General features: G+C 41.7%; 1 protein-coding gene across 3 annotated transcripts in view; it reads left to right on the top strand.

Moving 5' to 3' along the window:
* The first annotated feature begins 297 nt into the window (after positions 1 to 297).
* GALM (galactose mutarotase) overlaps positions 298 to 20,758 on the top strand; it is a 46,599-nt gene continuing 26,138 nt past the window's right edge. For all 3 annotated transcript variants that reach the window (XM_033124624.1, XM_033124625.1, XM_033124626.1), the window contains exons 1-4: positions 298 to 726; positions 8,061 to 8,215; positions 12,286 to 12,492; positions 17,305 to 17,386. In XM_033124624.1, the coding sequence (XP_032980515.1) occupies positions 537 to 726; positions 8,061 to 8,215; positions 12,286 to 12,492; positions 17,305 to 17,386 (634 nt within the window). In that variant the 5' untranslated portion in view covers positions 298 to 536. The remainder of the gene's footprint in view (positions 727 to 8,060; positions 8,216 to 12,285; positions 12,493 to 17,304; positions 17,387 to 20,758) is intronic.

Below are 20,758 nucleotides of genomic sequence, written 5' to 3'. Positions count from 1 at the left end.
CTACCCCTGAATCTGTCTATGCTGCTACTCCAGGCCGGCAGTCAGGAGAGAATGTTCCCCCAAGATCTGCCCCACTGGCTCTAATTCTGCTCTCTGTATTTTCCCAGCATTTTATCTGAAAGTCAGCCACCAACATTAATGAACAGCTCATTGTATGTTGAGAACCACGGGCCAGGGAACGGGGTAGAATCCTGCAGATTCAGGATTGGGGTTAGAAAGACTACAGGCCCCAAAATGCAATTTCACTTTCCAAAGACTACCATTCCCAACATGCAATGCAGCCAGAGTAAGCAACGGAAAAGAACTGCAAACCTGGCTGGAAATTTTGCCTTCAAGTCACCCTTAGGCAAAGGAATAATTAGAAAGGCTCCAGAGGATATTTTTTGCAGGAATGGTCACTCCCTAAATCCAGGCAAGGAAGGGGAGGAGTCTGAGCCGTGTCCCGCTCCTTCTCCCGTAAACTTCAGTCGCTAGGAGTTTGTTTGGCAGCCCGAATTCGAAAGGCCAGAAGTAGCAGAACAACCTGAGACTTCTCAATGGTTTCAGTGACTAGAGCCGTGTTTGGAGACCTGCCCTTGGGGGCAGGGACGGTGGAGAAGTTCCAGCTGCAATCAGACCTGCTGAGAGTGGACATCATCTCCTGGGGCTGCACCATCACGGCCCTGGAGGTCAAAGACAGGCAGGGCAGAGCCTCAGATGTGGTCCTTGGCTTTGCCGAGTTGGAAGGTGCGTTGAACTCTGCCCCCAGGCCCATCCCGCACACGTCCCTCCCGCCGGATGGGCTCCTCGCCGTGCTGGGACCTAGGGGGAAGGACCCGAACTTGGAATAGTCAAGAATGCTTGGATCCCGCTAACTCACTGTGTTGCGATTCAGTGCTTGGAAAAAGACAAAATGAATAGAAACAGCTATAGGACTTGGCCTCTGGTTATCCATTCAGGCTTTGCCTCGATTAATTTCAAAAGTCAACAAGGGTAAATTCCAGCAAGCCTGGAGCTACCTTTGAACTGCGTGATCTTTATGAAAAAAACCGGCTAGGGGTTGTGGCTCCCAGTACCTTCCCTCGCCCTTTCTGAAGAAGGAAAATCAAAGACCTGTGTCTTCTACTTCCTTTTTCCTTGATCAGATTCTTTGTGGCGTGGTTGTCTCAGAAATGCTCAGGGGGTACAGCTTATCCACTTTGATCTAGTGGGGTTACTGCCCAGCACCCCCTGCTCAATAACCATGTAGGGAATGGAACAAAGAAGTATAGAAATGAAGTCTCCTTCTAACTAGGCTGGACTTTTATTCTGTTGGAATCTGTGGGCGATTAAGATCACCTATTAATTCATGCATTTAAAACCTGTTAATTATCTCATTCAATGAGACCGACAGGGTTGCCACCCTCTTGGAGATTGCAGTTTAGCTGGGGACAGAACGTTTAGCCAAATAATTGCATAAATAAATAATTACAATTGCACTTTGATCGCAACAAAGGAAAATGTACACAGTGCTCTCTTGGCACTAGGGTGTAACCACACAGAAAATGAGGTCTGAAATAAAACTGAGAAGTAATACTCTCTGTTCAATGGTAGGGGTGTGGACAAAATCTGTTACAGAGGAGGTTTGAGGTTTTCCTTTAGGTGTATCTTTCTGTCTGTTTGGTTCTTTAAATATCTAGCATGGCTTATGGTTGGAGGTCAACAGAAAATTCTTGAGAGTATTGGTTTTCCCGTAGGAGACTGAAATGTGCTCCCCATATCCTTAACAAAATGTCTTAGAATATTCCTAAGGATCCTATTCCTTGCTCTCTGGTTGCTTCCACAGCTTGCCTTGGAGAGAGGGTAGGTAAATCTTCAGCAAGAATCTCTTTATTAACTTCAGCAAGTCTGTTACTGCAGACTCATGGCTAGGAAGTTATAGGGACATGAGGAAAATGTCCCTTGAACTCTCCAAGTCGCCTTCCTCTCCAAGTCCCCTTGAATTTTCTGGTTTCTGGGGTTAGGAGTTCACATCTGTCGTCAAAGTCAGGAGGCAAGAGGGTTGACAAATGACAAAGGAAGGTTCTGTAGAATCATTTTGCTGAGTCACCTCTCTCTGTTAGTAGCATAACCATTTTCTAGGATGAAACAGAACCACCAAGAGATGACTTGATTGGTGCAAAATTGCCCATGGAGTCCAAGAATTGGATATGAGGCCTACAACTGCCGAGCCAGAAAAGAATTGGAAATGATAGCTAAGAGCATCTACTTGTATTAGGTTGGTGCAAAAGTAATTGTGGTTTTTGCAATTATTTTTAACCTTTTAAACGGCAGTTACTTTTACACCAACCTAATATCATCTCATTTCCATCTCTGCCTGATCACCATTTAGGCCCTATCCACACACACTCAATTCTTACTGTTTTTAGTTCTGATGTGAGTCACGTGGATCTTAAAGCACAAGGTGTCTCTCTGGAATTCATATGAAATGTGTGTCATGATGACAGCATCTGGGAAGCACAAGGCATGGGAGTGCTGGTTTTGTGAGGGCATTTATACAATTGCCTCTAAGAGTCTATGACTCTTGTGGCAGTCTGGGTGCAAGAAAGTATTATCCCTACATGTGCTTGAAAGGGAGGGGAAAAAAAGTGATCCTCTCAGATTACGATGACCTCTTTTGTATTGTCTTGCCCTCCATGTTACTGACATCTCTTGAAAAAGTTAAAGAGCATTTTCTTAACCAGGATGCATCACAAGCTTCACAAAAAGCATCTAAAATATTCTAGGTGCTGGATCAAGAGAGATATTTTCATTCTTATGCTACAATGTAGATAATTTAATTACTTATTTTAAAAAGCAATCGAGCTGTTTTCAAAAGAGAAGTTGGGGGAAAAAAAAGCCCAGAACATCCAGTAATACTTCCTGCAGCCATCTTTGAGGTCATTGCAAGCTGCCCCTTGTTCCCTTTTTAAAGCCCTGTCTTTCCGTTTTTTATAGATTCTTTTAGTATTGCCAAAGATAAAGAAGACTTCATATGTGTCATAACAGGAAGCATAATTGTTTCAATCAGATTACAGTCATGTGCCAAATAATGATGTTTGGGTCACTATCCAACTGCACATACTAGGTACGCTGTTATACCATATAGACTGGGTGTGTAGTAGGCTTTACTAACCAGGTTTGTGTAAGTGCCCTCTATGATGTTTGCATAACAATGAAATCTCCTAACAGTGTGTCCCCATTGTTAAGCTATGCATGACTGTAATATGAAATGGTGCTCTGCTGCTATTTTGATCAATTCTAGTGTATTACAACCCGTGTTAAGAAATTGGCAACAGTGGTTGTTTTTTAAGTAAGGACTCTGGGTAGCTGGGGTACAGGAATAGGAAGGAGACTTAATTTTCACTACATAGCCTTTAAGAATGTCTGAGTATATTGTGTAAACAAATAGGTAAATAACTTAAAGCAATAAGATATGACAGAGTAAGGGGTTACCTTCATTACCATGTCCCAAAAATGTTTTGAGCCACAGGGAAGAACTTAGCGTGGATAATTCCATTAGACATGGTCCTTTTATAACTGCCAGGTTAGATGTGAGCTATCTCCAATTTCCCAGATTGATTATATAAACTGCTTGGATCATGGCCATGACCAGAGGTCAGAATGGTTTGATTTCTTCCTGGGAAAATGAGATCTTTCTTCTGTGGAATACTAACGAGGTAAATCATACGATCGTTTAGTTACAGGCTGGAAAAATCAGCCATGCCTCCTGTGTGAGTTTTTCTACCATGTTTTGTATTTAAAATATTTTTAAATGTTTTTCATCTGCATGTCCCATCTGCAGTCGTGATTTCTTTCAAAACCTGTGATGAGAATATTTGCTCATAAGCCACACATATAAACAACCTACCCATACAATCCACGAAACTCCTTCCCTCCATCTTCCCACCAAACACCCAGTTACCACCAACAAAACCCACCTCTTAACGCCAATGAGAGCCATTATAGAAAAACTAGAAAAAAATTAACGTAGTGCTTTTAGAAACCTGAGTTCATAAGAGGGAATGGAGAAAAGGGACCAGTTTAGAGGCTGCAGTTTAATATTACAGATGCCCAAGAGTCCACTTAGAGAAGCATTGAGGATTCCTGGTTTAATCTGCTTTGTCCCTTACAGCTATGTGACCTTAGCAAGTTATTTAAATAGGTCTCCAGACCTATTTCCTCACCTGAAACAAATGGATAATGATTAAACGTGCTATGGCTGTGATGTTGTGTGACTATGGTGAACAATTAATAATTTTTTATCTCTTTTCCTCCCTTTGTCCCTAAATATCTTCCCTCACACTTTGAACTTTTATTTCACTTTGTTAACTGCAAAAAATGGCATGGAGATTCATCTGGGACAACCAGCAGCCATTTAAAAATAAAATAGTTGGGATGCTTAAAGTGCTCGTTCAATTAAAGTAATGTTTGTTTTGCTCAGAAGTCAAAGAAAAATTGTTCGGGGTGTAGAGTTTTTCAGACTAGGGTGCAATTTTATTGAGATTTTAGGGCACTCTGGCGAAGGTTGGGCTGTCTAGGGTGAAGGTCATAGCTGGGATCCTTGAGATGTTAGAGGAATGGAAAGGGCCGCATGACCCATGCTTAAGCCTTTATTAATAATATATTCTGACCACCCCTTGCCCAGAAAAAGGGACAAAGTTTTCCTGAACCCTTTATCCCATGTCAGCAATTGACTTGATTAAATTTGCATTTAATCTTGATTAAATCTGGTTTGACCTACAAACTTTGCCCTTTTTTATGGAAAACAGTGTTTTCTGTATTTCCAAACAAGCTTTTTAGTCACATCCTATTCAAGATTTGGGGACTGTCACTTTTTGTAATTCTGATTTGATGTAAAGCTTAGTAACATATGAAGATAGTATAAAATCCATTTGTTCTGAAGAGTTTTTCCGAGACAGTTGGGAGCAGTGGTTTCTGCTGTCCTTATGATCTAATCTTTAAAAACTCTTCATCTAAACTAAGGACCAACCAGTACTTCTTATCTCCATGGGCTTATTAACTAGAAAGTGGTCCCTTCTGAAGGAATTCTTACAAGCCCATGAGGCAGCAGCTTTGCTATTGGATTTGTCATTGTTGCTAAGTATGTGGCTGAAAGAGAGTACAGGCTCAGTGAACACTTGTTGAATGAATCCAGGTGAGAGTCAAAAATAGATACAGCCAAACAATTTTTGAACAAAAATTCTGCTTTTCTTCATATTTTGAGCTCCTGAAAAGCAAGTGAATGTTCCACATTCTATGTCATCGGGAAAATACAAATTGAAAGAACAGTGAAACCTATTAGAATAAAAGTTCAGAACACTGACACCACCAAATGCTGGCAAGGATGTAGAGCAACAGGAATGCAAACGGTGCAGCCACTTTGGGAGACAATTTGGTAGTTCTTACAAAACTAAACAGACTCTAAGTGTATGACACGGCAGTCGCATTTCTTGGTATGTACTCAAAGGAGTTAAAAACTTATGTCCACATGAAAACCTGCATATGAATATTTATAGTAGCTTTATTCATCATAGTCCAAACTTGAAAGCAACCAAGGTGTTCCTTGTAGGAGAATGGATAGATAAAGTGGTACATCCAGACAATGGAATATTATTCAGTGCTAAAAAGAAATGAGCTATTAAGCCACAAAAAGATAGGGAGGACCCTTAAATACATATTACTACATGAAAGAAGTCCATCTTCAAAAGCTACGTACTGTATGATTCCAACTATATAACACTATGAAAAGGGCAAATCTATGGAGACAGCAAAAAAAAGATCAGTGATTTACAGGGGATGAGGGGATGGGAGGGATGAATAGGCAGCACACAGATTTTTATGGCGCTGAAAATACTCTGGATGATATTAAAATGATGGACGCATGTCATTATACATTTGTCCAAACACATAGCATGTACAACACCAAGAATGAACCCTAATGTGAATTATGGCCTCTGGGTGATGATGATGTGTCAGTGTAGGTTCATCCATTGTAACAAATGCACCACTCGGGCAGGGGGTGTTGATAATGGGGGAGGCTATGCATGTGGGGGAATGGGGGCATATGGGAAATCTCTGTACCTTCTGCTCAATCTTGCTGTGAATTTAAAGCTGCTCTAAAAAATAAAGTATTAAAAACAAAAATAAAAGCAGATGAAGCAAAACTAAGACAAGATTGTTTGGCCCCTTGGGACTGCTTTTGGTTACCCAGTGTAAGGGATTTTAAAGCTACAACTTCAGAGAGAGAAGAGGGTAGGGAGACAGGTGGGAGCTGGTGGAAAGATTAGCCTGGCCTGTGCTAAGTATGTGGCTGAAAGAGAGTACAGGCTCAGTTCAATGAACCAGAAAGCCTTGCGCTTTCCAAATGATGTGATAATCAAGAACATGTACTCCGGAGCCAGAACACTTGGGTTCAAATCCTGGCCCTGCTACTAACTAACTAGCTATGTGTTTTGGGCAAGTTACCTAACCTTTCTGTCCTCAGTGTCCATACCTGTAAACTAAGGCTAATGATAGTGTCTACCTCGTAGAAGTATTCTGAGGATTAAGTGAGTTAGATGTAGAGCACTTAGAGAGTGGCTGAGACTTAGCAAGCGCTCAGTAAGCATTAGCTACTATGATAGTCTATGGGCAGGACTCAGGGCCTACAGATGAGCAAAGAGGTGAACCAGGAAAGACCTGGAAGAGAAGGATTAACGTTTCACTTATGCCCAACCAGTTGAGTAATGGGAACCTGTGACCTGTAACTGGACGAATCAGTTAAGGGTCTGTCTCCTGAAAGCCCTCCAGCCATGGTAAAAATACTTCATATTTTGAATTACGTACTCTTCTGACCCAGTAGATAGATACATGGTGCCACAGGAAAGAGGAATGGAATTGCAGGGGCATTTGAGTGAAGAATAAAGTAGAAAGTACTCTTGGTGATAATACAAAAAAAAAAAAAAACTACTTCCTTAATCTCTGCCATTGTAATCTGAACTAACAGATTATAACAGAGAGGAAGTTAAAGAGAAGGAAAGTAGTGTAATATGCCCATACACAAAGTTGTAAGTACAAGGATGCTGGATTGCTTTTCATAGCCCCCTAAAAAGCTGACAACGTTTGTGCTCATCAATATGCCAATTAGCTATCGAAATGAATATGGTTAACGGATATGTAGTCACATAGCTCTTAAGACATTTGGTAACTGAAAAATTGCAAAATAATGTGTATAGTAGGACTCTCTTTATAGAGAATATGTGTGTTTGTGTATTTCTATTTGCCTGAATGTAGTTAATTTAAAAAAACAAAAGACTTAGTGTACAGCAGTGGTTATCACTGGGCAGGAGCGGAATTGAGAGATGAAGGAGGGCTTTCGTGTTTTACTCTTTATTAAGGTTGTCAGATTTAGCAAATAAAAATATAGGATGCCCAATTAAATTTGAATTTCAGATGAAAAACAAATATTTTTAAGTATTAGTATGTGCCATGTATAATAATAAAAATATGGACATACTTATACTCAAATATTATTCATTTATCTGAAATTAGATTTAACTGGGCATCCTATATTATACTTACGTATTTAACACTCTTTAAAGGGTATTTTAATATACTAATTGTATGATTTTTTTTAATGAAAAATAAAAGAACAAGATAGTTTTTCTCAAGACTACACAAAAATATAATTTTTAGTTAAGAAAATTGATTGGCCTAGAAAAACAGATTACAAAGCAGCGTGTATACTAAAACCTCAGTTTTATGAAAAGCACTTACTTATATACATATAATAAATGACAGAGGGATATACATAAGAATATTAACAGTGGTTTTTGCTAATGATAACATTAGGATGATCTAAATGTCTTCTTTGTGCTTTATAAAGTTCTTCAAAATGTTTACTACTTTTAGAAAGGAAAATGCTCGTGTGTAGAGAACACCATTTTTCTGTGCTTCCATTTGGCTATGCCCAAAGGGTTACTACCTGCAGATTCCCTCAGAAGAAAGTGGGGGGGCAGCAGTGTGAGCCTCACCTTTTATTTGAAGTGTTTAAAAAACTCTGTCGTCCTGTGTCCTTGCAGGGTACCTTCAAAAGCAGCCCTACTTTGGAGCAGTGGTTGGCAGGGTGGCCAACCGAATTGCCAAAGGAACATTCACATTGGACGGGAAGGAGTATAAGCTGGCCATTAACAACGGGCCCAACAGTCTGCATGGAGGAGTCAGAGGGTTTGATAAGGTGAGTTAGGGGCTTTGGACATTGTCCTTACCTGGCATAGTTAGTTCACAAAGTACCTTCAAGCGTACATTCTGTTTGCCAGGCATAATCCTAGACCCTGGAGCAAATGCATTTGTAAAAACGATACCCAAAAGAGGCTTCTCCCACGGTTTTGGGGAGCAGATGCCCTGGCCCTGTTCCAGCACCCATCCTTCTCTAGCTCATCTGACCAGAACAGTCAGGGGAGCCCTGAGTGAAAGGGTAATGAACCTTGACTTAGGAAAGACAGGGAATGACTTTCTTACAGCGTTGGGATCAGGGAGATGGGTTGACCTCAGGCACAAAAGGGATGAAAAATACTACCTAACCACTTACTGTGCCAGGCACAGAATGTATTATCTCTCACCCTTACTAGAACCCTGTATTATCACCAAAGAAGAAATCTGAGGCTCTGAAAGGCCACACACTCCTAAGTCAGCTGCTGGGCCTGAAGCCCTCATTCCTACACTATGACTGCTGGTGTCCTCCATGGCCAAAACCGTGGGTGCCCCCAATCCAACCCACCCCCTGTCTCTGTCATTAAGCCCCCTCCCCATGCAATGTGTGCTGCACCCAGGCCTACCCTTCCACTGAAGTGCTCATGCCTCAGAATTACCTGTTTCTCCCCAGTTCCCCTTTCCACATTAAAACTCCCATTCCCCTAGGAAATCCCAGTAAAAACAAGGTTAGCAAAGCAAATCAATCAGCTTTTCCCTGAGGTAGGAATGCCTGGCCTCCTGCTTCCTGGCTAGGTGGGAATCTGCCAGTTAACCCCCAATGACTCTCTTACTAGTCTAATTTCAGGCTGTGAGGGAGATTTTTTTTTTGGTAATTAACTTTCTTTTAAATTATATCAGCCAGGTTATTTCCTAGAGAAGCGCCAGAGAAGACAGGAACATGTATGGCAGTGAAGGATCACAATATCTTTTCTGCCTCTGACCACCACCAGTCCTGTTGAAGGAAGTTGGTCACTCTCTGTTTCCCCTGTCCCGCCAGCTTCCTGTCTGTGGCCTAGAAACAGACTGTCCCATCGGTTTCCCTTTCCTCAATGATGAGTCTCCTCACGCCAGGGAGGCATGGAGGCAGAGGGTCTCTGGAGTATGCCAGGTCCGGGGGCAAACCCCAACCAGAGGAAGTTAGGCCCAGCTCTGGTCGGACAGGCATCTTCAGAGGAGCCTCGCAATAGCACCTCGTTCTAGTTTGTTCCCGCTCTCTCTGTTCTACTGGTATTTTCTGTGGTGTTGCTTAACGTGCATGCCCTGTATGAACACAGCCAATAGTGAGTATACATATTTACGTATCTTTGAGCGCGCTGTGCGTACTGAGCCCCTTCTGTGAACCAGGATGCGTAACAGGATGGGGATTTCTGAGGCTCACAGTATAGTGAGGGAGTAGGACCCTTACATACATAACTGTTACAGGCGGGCTGCAACACCCATAATATAGACGCCAGTGGTGTGATAAAGGAACCGGGTGTGGACAAATTAGTAACAACTGGGGAGGTGGGATTCGAACTGCCCTTGAAGAAAGAATAGCATTCATTCAATATATGTGTATATTGGAGACAGTGACTTCACAACAGCCCAGAGAGTTGGGGAAAGACTTGGAATGTTACGGAGCCATTGAAAGTTTTTGAATGGTAGGTTTTGATAACATGAGCAGTATCAGGTGAACTCTGTTTTAAGTTGTGGTTGATCTCACTAGTTACTGAATAATTGTTGGCTTGGAGGTGTTTTTCTATTTATGTCAACACATGTTTTAAAAGATGAAATTTGAATAACCTGACAGGATTAGAAATGGTATAAGTAGGCCTAAACGTGCAAATTGGGAAATTTGCTGGAAATTTGGAAACTACAGGGTCAGGGAAATCCTTCCATGAACAGGAATTATACTTACCTAATAACACTGGTTTAATATTATTACAAAAATCTTTCCATTGTGTCCTTTCTCTAAAGGAGGAAAACTAGGTAGCAAGTGAAGAACATTTTCTTTCAAATATTTTCTTCCTAAAATTTTCCATTTGGAGGATTCTCTTTCTTTCTTTAATCACACATATAACGGGTTTTATATATGAAGTATCTAGAAAGTTCAACATTTCTCGGAGTTAATTAGAGTTAAAATTAATTTTTTACTAAGGTCAGTGAATTGGTTTCAAATGCCAGCTGCTTTCACAGTAGGTGAAAGCAGAGACCTCGGTTCCCGCTGGGCTCCCCTTCCTGCCAAATGCTATGTCAGTGGGAGAGACGCAGGCCATGCCAGGAGTGGGTGGGCAGAGCCTGGACTCACGGGCCATTCCTCTGGCTCATAGGAGTTATTATTTTTCAAGTCTATTTGGAATGACAGTGTTTTTGGCCTCAACTCTTCTGTTGAAAATGGAGATTTGAACAAAACGTTCACTGAAACTAAGATGTGGAATAGTGTAGACAGTCAGGCCTTAGTTTGAATCCTAGCTCTGTCACTAATTCCATGTATTACTTTAAACAATATATATGTATATATATATATTTTTCCCCCTTTAAACAGTGGGTATGAATTCTGAAAGGGTTCTACTCAACTTCCTTGGGATGTGGAGGGTGGAAGTGAGCAAGTTAACTCCACTGAACTCAATTTGCTCATCTGTAAAATGGGGGGTAATAATATTAGTTGAAGCCACATGAAATTGCCACTGTTCAACTCTTTTGACCTACACAGATGGTAAAAAAAAATTTTGGTTCCACCAAAGTCTTATCTTGCAAAATGATTTATGTAAAGTACCAGATCAACGGCTGTTGTAGCCCTCATGTCTGCAAAAGGCCTCTTTACTAGTGATCCCAGGGCTCCCCAAAGGGAGTGGGGGTGGTCTCTGGCCAACTTGTCCTCTGATAGTGTAGAATAAGACCGCTTGATTCAAATTCACTGTCTTACTAGCTCTGTGGCCTGGGACAAACAGCTTATCCTTTCTGAGCCTCAGCTCGCTCATCACTAAATGAGGATAATGGTATCTACGTTAAGTCAGCTCTGAGACAGATAAGAGGGTATCTGTGAAGTTTCTAGCAAAGTGCCTTGTTCTGGTGTTCTGGTTTGTCTTTAAGATCTCAAGAAGGATAGTAAAAGTTCCTGAAGATAAGGGACAAGCAAGTGAAGAACCATCTTTCTTATTTTTAAAGGGAGAACTTTGGAAATTATATAAGAACCAAGTAACTCATGCTATTTGAAAAGATCCTAGAAAAAAAATTAGCATATTATCAGCAAACTCCTAAAAGAGGATGAAAATGCAAGATATTACTAGTTGTCTGTGAACATCAGATGGGCACCCGATAAATGTTGGTTCTTCCTTCCCCATAAGTGTAATCTTGGGGTCTCCTAGGGTTAAGTTGAGAAAAATCCAAGATTTCTATTTCAAAAAGCAAAAAACTCTTATAAAACTTTTCTTCATATTTTTCTTGCTACTCTTAGAATCATAATTTCCAGAAACCATTGAGATCATTTTTTCAACCCCTTTATTTTATGGACAGGATTGACGTCCAAAGTCATACCGTGAGCTTGGAACAAACCTGGCCCCAAACCTGACTTGTGGGCTAGACCTCTTTCTATTGGAACAAGTACTTTCTTCTTTGTTTGGAACTCTGCCCAGGAAACAAAGAGCACTTTACAGTGTTCTTTGTAAATATGTGTAAATAGTACCCCCAGGAGAGAGGGGCTGATTTATTAAGGTTATTTTTAATACTATTATATTAATAGATAGCCGATATTGCTGTATGATAGATACTCAGAATGGGTGCTGAGGTTAAAAAAAAGAAGGGGAAGAAAATATTATAGACATATATGTATAGATTTAGGGAAAAGGAGTATGGGAAATATGAGTGAGGAGGTAGAGAGAAAAACTTCTTTTCTCAAAAGCTACTTTTCCATATAAAACAGAATTCTAGAATAACTAAAATCTAGGCTATTATTCTAAAATCGTATTGACTGTATAATCATTTCCCTTCCTGGAATTAGTGTCTTTAATATGTAAATGTGGCATTTAGCTTGGGATTGGAGTGACTAAACAGCTTGGAAATACTTTTTTCTAGGTCCTCTGGACGCCTCAGGTGCTGTCAAACGGAGTCCAATTCTCTCGGGTCAGTCCAGATGGTGAGGAAGGTTATCCTGGGGAGTTAAAAGTCTGGGTGACGTACACGCTGGATGGTGGAGAGCTCATGGTCAACTATCGAGCACAGAGCAATCAGACCACACCGGTCAATCTGACCAACCATTCTTATTTCAACCTGGCAGGCCAGGTAAGTGATCTTGCCTCTGCTCTCCTGCTGTGCTATAAAGTGTAACTTGTCTCTTCTCTCCTGCGATGATGCGCTTTGTGAAATGACTGGGGGGAGTGGCTGGAGAAACCAACCCAGCATGGAATTACTCTGGTGATGGGGTCGCCCCGGTGAAGATGAAAAGTATCCAGCAAAGCATCTGGCTCATAGTAGGTGCTGAATAAATGGAAGTTATAGAGAAAGATAGAATGAATACATTGTACTGCCATGAGAATTATCTGTTTCCCATACACTCAGAAACTAAATAGCTATTTTAAGAACTCCCTCTCATCTAACTATAACATGTACTTCCCTTTGCTTCCCACATTTCACTCCTCCCCCCAAATTTACTTATAATTAAAGTGCTTTCCACACTTGGAACTTTGGAAATATACTTGGCCCAACCCCTTTAGATATATACTGCCAAAATTTGTGTGTTCCCCCTGCACAGCCTACCCTAACAGTGGTGTAGAGGCACTGACAACCCCCTTTAGATAATCTCTAAATTACCTCATTCCCTCCTAATTTGAGGAGGCTATTGCCTGAGACAGAATAACAAGGTCTAGCTAAACTCTAGATTATATCTGTTACTTCCTCTTCATCTGAAGAACGTTGTTCATTGTCTCCTATACTTGAATCACTTTGGCATGATTTCCTACCACAAGATGATGTTCACAGACAACTAGTAATATCTTGCATTTCACCCTCTTTTAGGAGTTTGCTGATAATATGCTAAATTTTTTTTCTAGGATCTTTTAAAATAGCATGAGTTACTCGGTTCTTATATAATTTCCAAAGTTCTCCCTTTAAAAATAAGATAGTTCTTCACTTGCTTGTCGCTTATCTTCAGGAACTTTTACTATCCTTCTTGAGATCCTAAAGACAAACCAGAACACCAAAACGAAACACACATGCCCAGCCATAGAGGCTCTGCAATAATGTAACTAAAGACCCTACTTTTTAAAATAAGTTCAGAAAGACCCTTGGCAAAAATGGAACAAAATATTAATGGTTTTATGTAGGTAGTAGATCATGGTGATTTTTCACTATTTTCTACATTTTTGTACACTTAGAACATCCTATTTCAGAATCATGGGGTAGTCTAAAGGAACAGATTCAGAAACAGAAAAATTATGTTTGAGGTATTACATCTGCCAATGTGTTCTAGCGAAGTAAACAGAATGGGAATGTAAGGTTCACTAAGGCTCTTTTTGTTTACCTGGTAGAAGGACCCTCCTGACCCGAATTTTACACCCTTCCAATCCTACAGGGACTTGGAGCGACAGGTATTTCTGAATCCCTTTCCCGAAGCTGAATAGTTTCCCAGATCACAGACCCCACACAGAAGGGTGGTCAGCGTCAGCTCCCTTCTGTATACCGCCTTCGTAAGTGCAGCTCAAATCCACAGCCGTTAGCTTCAGAGTGAGGGTGGGCAGGAGCCATCAGCCTTTTGGGTAAGAGCGGATGGTCACTCGACAGGCCTGGGGTCAAGGGACCTTGGCATTTTCAGAATACTTCTTGCCCTCCCCAGGGAAACGTAACCATGTGTCTTAAACCCTCCCCAGGGACAGAGGTTAAAAACTTGCTATTTAAAGTAGTTAGCTCATCCAATATGTTTTCTTCTTTTGTTAGGTTTTTAAATTTAATAGCAGTCTTCTGCTTGGGGCCACGCTTTGACTCACCACTTCTAAATTTGAGTATTGGAGGCCTGGAGGGAAGGGAGAACTGTGTTTTTCAAAGAATGGAAAAAGTATGTAGGTTGCAGGTTGGTTGGGGTTGTTGGGCTTTTTTCTGTTATTGTTTTTGGAGGGTTTTGTGAGTGCTCCTTCCTTTGCCTAACACAAAGTTGGGAGAACAGGTTTCTTATTGAAACTTTACCTAAAGAGCCGTGAAAGCAAGCCTGGGGGACCTTGAGATTGGTTCCGTCATGACTGGGTAGGTGTGTCACCAAGGACCCAGGTTCTTCCATCTTTCCATCCTTTTTCTTCAGTGTATTGGCGTTTGTCCTCAAGCTTGTCCCCTCATGGTTACAAGACGGTTGCCTCACCTCCAGGAATCACCTCTTCATATAGTCATATCCGGAGACACAAAAGGACCTATTCATTTTTTTCATATCGCTAATGTTCCTTTTTGGGGGGATGGCGTGGAATATTGGGGGACAGTATGTTTCTCCAGGGCCCATCAGCTCCAAGTCGTCCTTCAATCTAGTTGTGGAGGGCGCAGCTCAGCTCCAAGTCCAGTCGCCATTTTCAATCTTTAGTTGCAGGGGGCACAGCCCACCATCCCATGCGGGAATCGAACTGGTAACCTTCTTGAGAGCTCGCGCTCTAACCAACTGAGCCATCCAGCTGCCCCTCCAGAAGCTCAGCGGCAGCTCGTCTTCAATCTAGTTGTGGAGGGCACAGCTCACTGGCCCATGTGGGAATCAAACTGGCAACCCTGTTGTTCAGAGCTCGTGCTCTAACCAACTGAGCCATCCGGCTGCCCCTCTAATGTCCATTTTCAAGAACAAGCAAAACTTTTCCCAGAAGCTCCCCAGCTTCCCTCACATTCTGTTGGCCAGAAGTGTGTCCTATGCCCTGCCTAACCCAATCATCAGCAAGGTAATTAGACCACCATGATTGGCTTAGACCAGGGGTATCCAAACTTTTTTCAACGGTTTTCACCAAGGGCCATATGCGGTAAAATACACGAACAGCCGGGCCACTCACTGGAAGTGAAGTACGTATTGCCTCACCTGGTTTATTTAAGTAAACTAAATATATTTTTGGAATTTGCTGCGGGCCAATTAACAATGGATGGCGAGCTGCAGTTGGCCCGCGGGCCGCAATTTGGACACCCCTGGCTTAGACTAATCAAAATTTGTCCTCTGGGGCCAGGGAGGAGGTCCTTTCCCTGAATATATAGCCTAGCATAGGATAAATCAACAGATCAGGGCTCTTCCTGGGGAAAGGGACAGTGCGGGTAAAGGAGTTGCTACGGCTTTGGGGTAGTAACCAATAGTGTCTGTTGTATCCTGTTAGAGGCGATAAGAGCTGAATTAAGGCAGTGGTAGTAGCAATGTGCAAAAAAGTCTTTAAAGCCCCCTGCAGGCCACGATGAGCTCTATAAATGGTTAACGTTATAAACCAGTAGCCGCCAAGCAAAGTTCACCAAAACACTGAATTCAGAGATGGGCCTCAAGTTCTATTTATGAATTAGTATTCCTTGCCAAGTTTTCATCAGCCTAGAGAGGAAATGATCCAACAGTAATATTCCACCAGAGTAGATCATTGCATTAATCCAGGTCAGAAGAGTCGTAAAATGAAGCATGCTTCCCTTTAATGAAGGAATGTTAGTGCTGCTTAGTGACCCAATAACCATTCAGAGACTAGGTGCCTAATAAATGTTCCTTTCCTTCCCCTCTCAGGCCACTGCCTAACATCTTGGATGCATTAATGTATTTGGTGTGTGATTTTCATGTTGAATCATTTTCTTTCTGCCCTAATGCTAAAAACACAAACAGAAAAAGGAAATTCCTAAGCAGCTTTATTCATAATAGTAAAAAACTGGAACAACCCTAAAGTCCATCAACAGGAGAATGGATAAACAAGTTGTGATAGATTCATACAATGGAATACATACTACTCAATCTTGAACTGAGCATTGAACCAAAGAACTGAGACAGAGCCGAGGAAACAGTCTCAACTTGCCTCCGTCCCAGAGGCCTCTTCGGTGCTGGTGGTACCCCTGAGGCATGAAAGGATGGCAGTAGGGAGAGCCACACAGGAGGTGACCCCTCTAGTCTGAGCTGCCCTGCGCCGGGGTGCAGACCTCCAGTTTTGACAATCAAAAATGTCTCCAGACATTGTAAAATTTGGCCTGACAGGACAAAATCGTCCCCAGTTGAGAAGCACTGGTTTAGCTTATTTTTGAGTATTCACTAAGCAAAAGCCCTCACCTGGTTCTCCTTCCAGATCTTCTGCTGTGAAGCTTTAAAATATACTATTCATCATTTTTTAAAAATTCCTTAAATTAGAAACGTACATGTGTATTTTCCAATTTGCAACAGCCAAGCCATCTTTACTAAAGTCTTCCTCAGAAGAATCCTAGAATAGGTGGGAGTACCATTAGCCCAACTTTACACCGAAGGAAATGAGATCCTAGGAGGTTAAGTGACTTCCCGGTGACCACTGAATGAGAGCTGGAACTAGATCCCAGGCCTTCTGACCACTGACCAGCCTTTGACTCCCCCAGAAGAGCAGACTGCATCATTAAGGGGGAGACAGGCAAACGAACACTCAAAGGCAGGGACCCCAGTCCTGACTGCTGGGCTTCTGTCATGTAGCAGGAGTATGTCCTCTGGGTGGGAGCTGTGCCAGAAAAAGGGTGACATGCCCCATGTCTCATGAGCCTAAAAGTGATGCCTTGGCTATCCTGTACGTTACAGGTCACCTATCCTTGCTCTGCTGTCTGTCATGTGAGGAGAGTGGAAGAAACCTCTCTGCTAAGCCAAAATCTAAAAAGCATTCAAACCACTGTTGTCTCTCTGACTTTTCACCTTTCTAATTCCATTGAGAAAAGAAAATGCTTGGTGGGATCACACTGGAAAGCTTCTTCCAAATGTACCACCTGCTATTTTGGGGCCCTATCTACCCACACATAAATGAACAAGTTATTCATCACCGTAAGTCAAATGGGATTTCTAACGTTTTTGTCAATGCCTGAAAGCATTTCTACAAGGGAAGTTATTAAGCCAATATATAAAATAAGACTAAGCTTCAAATCTTTTTTACTCTACCTTTTCCCTCCCAGGGTTCCCCGAATATATATGACCATGAAGTCACTATAGAAGCTGATGCTTTCTTACCTGTGGATGAGACCCTGATCCCTACAGGTTGGTGAATTTAAACTATTTATGGGAATGCAGAGCCGGGGTGCCTTTTGAGGAGCATCAAAACTTCATTTACCTAAATTTATTTTCCCTGTTGGCCTATCAAAATACCTATAATGACCATAATTAGTCATTGATTTTGATTAAGGTTGGATGGCCATATAATTAAGCACCCAAACCAGGACTCTTTTGAGAGGGAAAGGGGATGTTATTAATAATTAAGCCAGGGCACAGTCCCAAACACACTAGGTCACATGATCCTTCTAGCTGAGCCTTAGACTCCCAACGTTCTCCACTAAAGTGTACCTGTGTTACCTCGTAGCATCTTAGCTGAGACAAATTTATTTAACGTTACCTCACAAGTGCAGGACACTGATAGAACACGACACAGTTTTTGATAAAAGAGGAAAGAGTAGGATGAGTTGTACCCTGAGGAGGACAAATGCAGAGAAGTCACCTCTGAGACACAGTTGGGGGGGCGGGGGTGGGATGTGGAGAGGGCAGAGAATATCAAAAGGGAAAGTGAGGTGTTGCTAAAATCAAAATTCGTGTGTGTGCGTGCTCCTAAGTTTTGAGATCATCTTGGTTGTTATTTGGGATCCAAAGTACTTTGGTTCAAATAGGCAAATCCATCGAGCTAGAAAGTAGATTAGTGAGTTGCCAGGCGCTTCACGCAGAGGGTAATGGGGAGTGACGATGGGTACAAGATTTCTTTGCAGGGTGATGAAAAGATTCTGGAATAGATACTAGAGATGGTTGCACAACCCTGTAAATATACGAAACACCACTAAATTGTGCACTTTAAAAGGGTGAATTTGATGGTGCGTGCATTACATCTCAATTTGAAAAAACTGAGTGGTATAGTTTTGCACTAGATCGTCGCTGTAAGTGGAAGTGATGAGATAAGTGTATATTTATTTGTGTATATTTAAAAAATCGTGTGCTACCCTATTGAGTGTTGATCAGGTGGAAATCACACACATGCATAATTCATGCTGTGTAAATATTATTTGTCATGATTGTAAGAGGTAATTGTGGCAAAGCACAGTGGAGTTTAACATGCAACCTAATGGACTGCATAAAATCATGTTCGTCTCAGTTCTGCATTGTAAGTGGTTTTAACCTCAAACTCTGTATTAGTATTGTACACCTGTGAAGCTGAGTAGGGTGTAAGCACTCTGGACTCGGGGAGACGAGAGCCCGATCCTCGTCTTGGCTTTGCTGTTAACTAGCTAGGGGAACTTCAGTGCTTGTATAATGCTTTAACATGTAACCCCTCTACTATCTTATTTCCTTTTCTGCAAATGGGAGGGACCTTGAACTCAATCCAATTTTATGGACCAGTAAATTTTCTTTAAAAAACAATTTGGGAGATTTATATGGGGTTGCCCAACGTTTCACTTTGCCAAGTTAGAAAGCTATATATAGGACTATTAAAACTAACTGGGGATGTATGTATGTTATAGTTCAATAAATTTTTAAAAACTAATTGGGATAATAATGAGGAACAGAGATAGACTACATTTATTTTCTTTAAAATCCCAAACTGCCATTGATAATCACTATCTTTTCATGAAAGGAAGAATATTTGAATACCACAAAAGTGGGGAAAATTTAATCTCGGACTAAAGAACAATCCTTTAAATTGAATTTGTCTTGCTTTTTAAAGAAGTGTGACCGTAGGTTATCCAAATAATTCTCAGTTTTCTGTGAACCAGTGAAAATTGTATCATGACTTATGATTGAGAACGAATTAATTTGTTGGTAAGGTCACTTGGAGCTCGCACACTCTGTGATTCTACAAGGCTCTTAGTATAACATGTTACTGCTATTTCCACCACCCTTCAAACCATGAAGGTAAATAGGTGGCGAGGTCGGCAGTAAACTTCGTTTTCCTTGCACACGAATGTCTTTTACTCCATCAATCCGTTATTTTGCTCACCATCCCCGTCCTCTGACCTCCACCCCAAATCCTCATTGTGTTTGTTTTTTAAAATCATAAAAATCCTCTTTATTTTTACATGGAGCTCCCAGAGAGAAAAGTCTCTCTTGCCATCATTGTGCCAAAAAAGAAACCAAGAGAACTGCAACCAGTGTCATAAGAGCCGCTAACGGCTGAACATGTCTGAAAAAGTGGCTCGTGCAGGAGAACTGGGCTGGGTTTGGAGGAAGCTGAGGATAGCATTTTAACCCGGAGGCCTTTGTCAGCTCGTTCCTTGAATTCTGTGTGGGCTTCTCCCAAATGCTTAATCCGACAAATTGCAACTTCTATAGCTTCACTTGGTCAGCCTCCTATGGACTTGCTGCCGGGTTCCCTAGGCTGGCGTCCAAAATCATTATCTTTCTGTGATACAAAGATGTTTTAGTAGTCCCCGGTCTCTGCTTTTTGTGGCTATTAATTTACAGTTGTATTTGTTTTTCAACTCCTTCTTTTTGTTTGCTCTTGATAAAAGCTGTAACCTGACCTGCTCTTGAGGGAAATGCTGATACAGATCTAAACTTTGGGGGTGTTTTCACCTTGGTTACAGACACTTGGTAAATAATTTTTCAAGTGATGGGAAAACCCATTATCAGGAGAGAATAGTACCTCTTACTTTACAGTAGCTGTAATACTGTGGTTACAGGTACTCAGTGAAAAGGGACCTTCCCCCTGTGTGTGTTTGGGGAGGGGTGAAGTCCTGTCCTTCATTTTATTTGTTGCTGGCTTACTAATTGGGTACTATCACATAGAAAGGAAAGGGACACCTTAGCATACAGTTTTGGAGAGTCAAAGCAAGCACATATGGTGAAATCCCCTTGTCTTAAACTTATAAGCCCATTTGGACCTTTATCCCAGGCAGGGCCCACAGACCTCTGGCAGCCTTGGGTTCCTGTTTTGCTCCTGCCTTTCTTCCTGTTGGCAGTTTTCTGGGGCCTATAAAGTGTCTTCAGCCAGTAGAGCATGAAAGACAACAGCCTGTATTACATGACTTCTTCAAGCCCAGTGGAAACGCCTCATTGAGTGTGGGGGTATCAGAAGCCTTTCAGAGGGGCCCATTCCAGTAATTTCACGTCAACCTCATTTTTCCCATCACAACTTTCTGTCAATTTGTCAGCCCCGGAGGCTTCCTAAAACAGGCAAACAATATTGCTTGGGTCTTGCTAGGATGGAAGACACCATAATCTTTGCTTTTCTTCTGGAAGAAAAAGAAAGGAAGGAAGGAAGGAAGAAAGAAAGAAAGAAAGAAGAGAATATTTTGAGTAAAAGAACAGAATCCATCAGGTAGCTTCTGAAACTACTGCTCTGGATGAAAACCTGGGCCCCTTGGAGTCAGCAATGGTATTTTGAGCACGTGGTCCTTGCTCACAGGTGCCTCTCCGCTGCACCAACAGAGG

The sequence above is a fragment of the Rhinolophus ferrumequinum genome, chromosome 13 (genome assembly GCF_004115265.2).
Source record: "Rhinolophus ferrumequinum isolate MPI-CBG mRhiFer1 chromosome 13, mRhiFer1_v1.p, whole genome shotgun sequence".
NCBI classification, from domain to species: domain Eukaryota; kingdom Metazoa; phylum Chordata; class Mammalia; order Chiroptera; family Rhinolophidae; genus Rhinolophus; species Rhinolophus ferrumequinum.
This window is presented reverse-complemented; position numbering and strand designations above follow the sequence as displayed.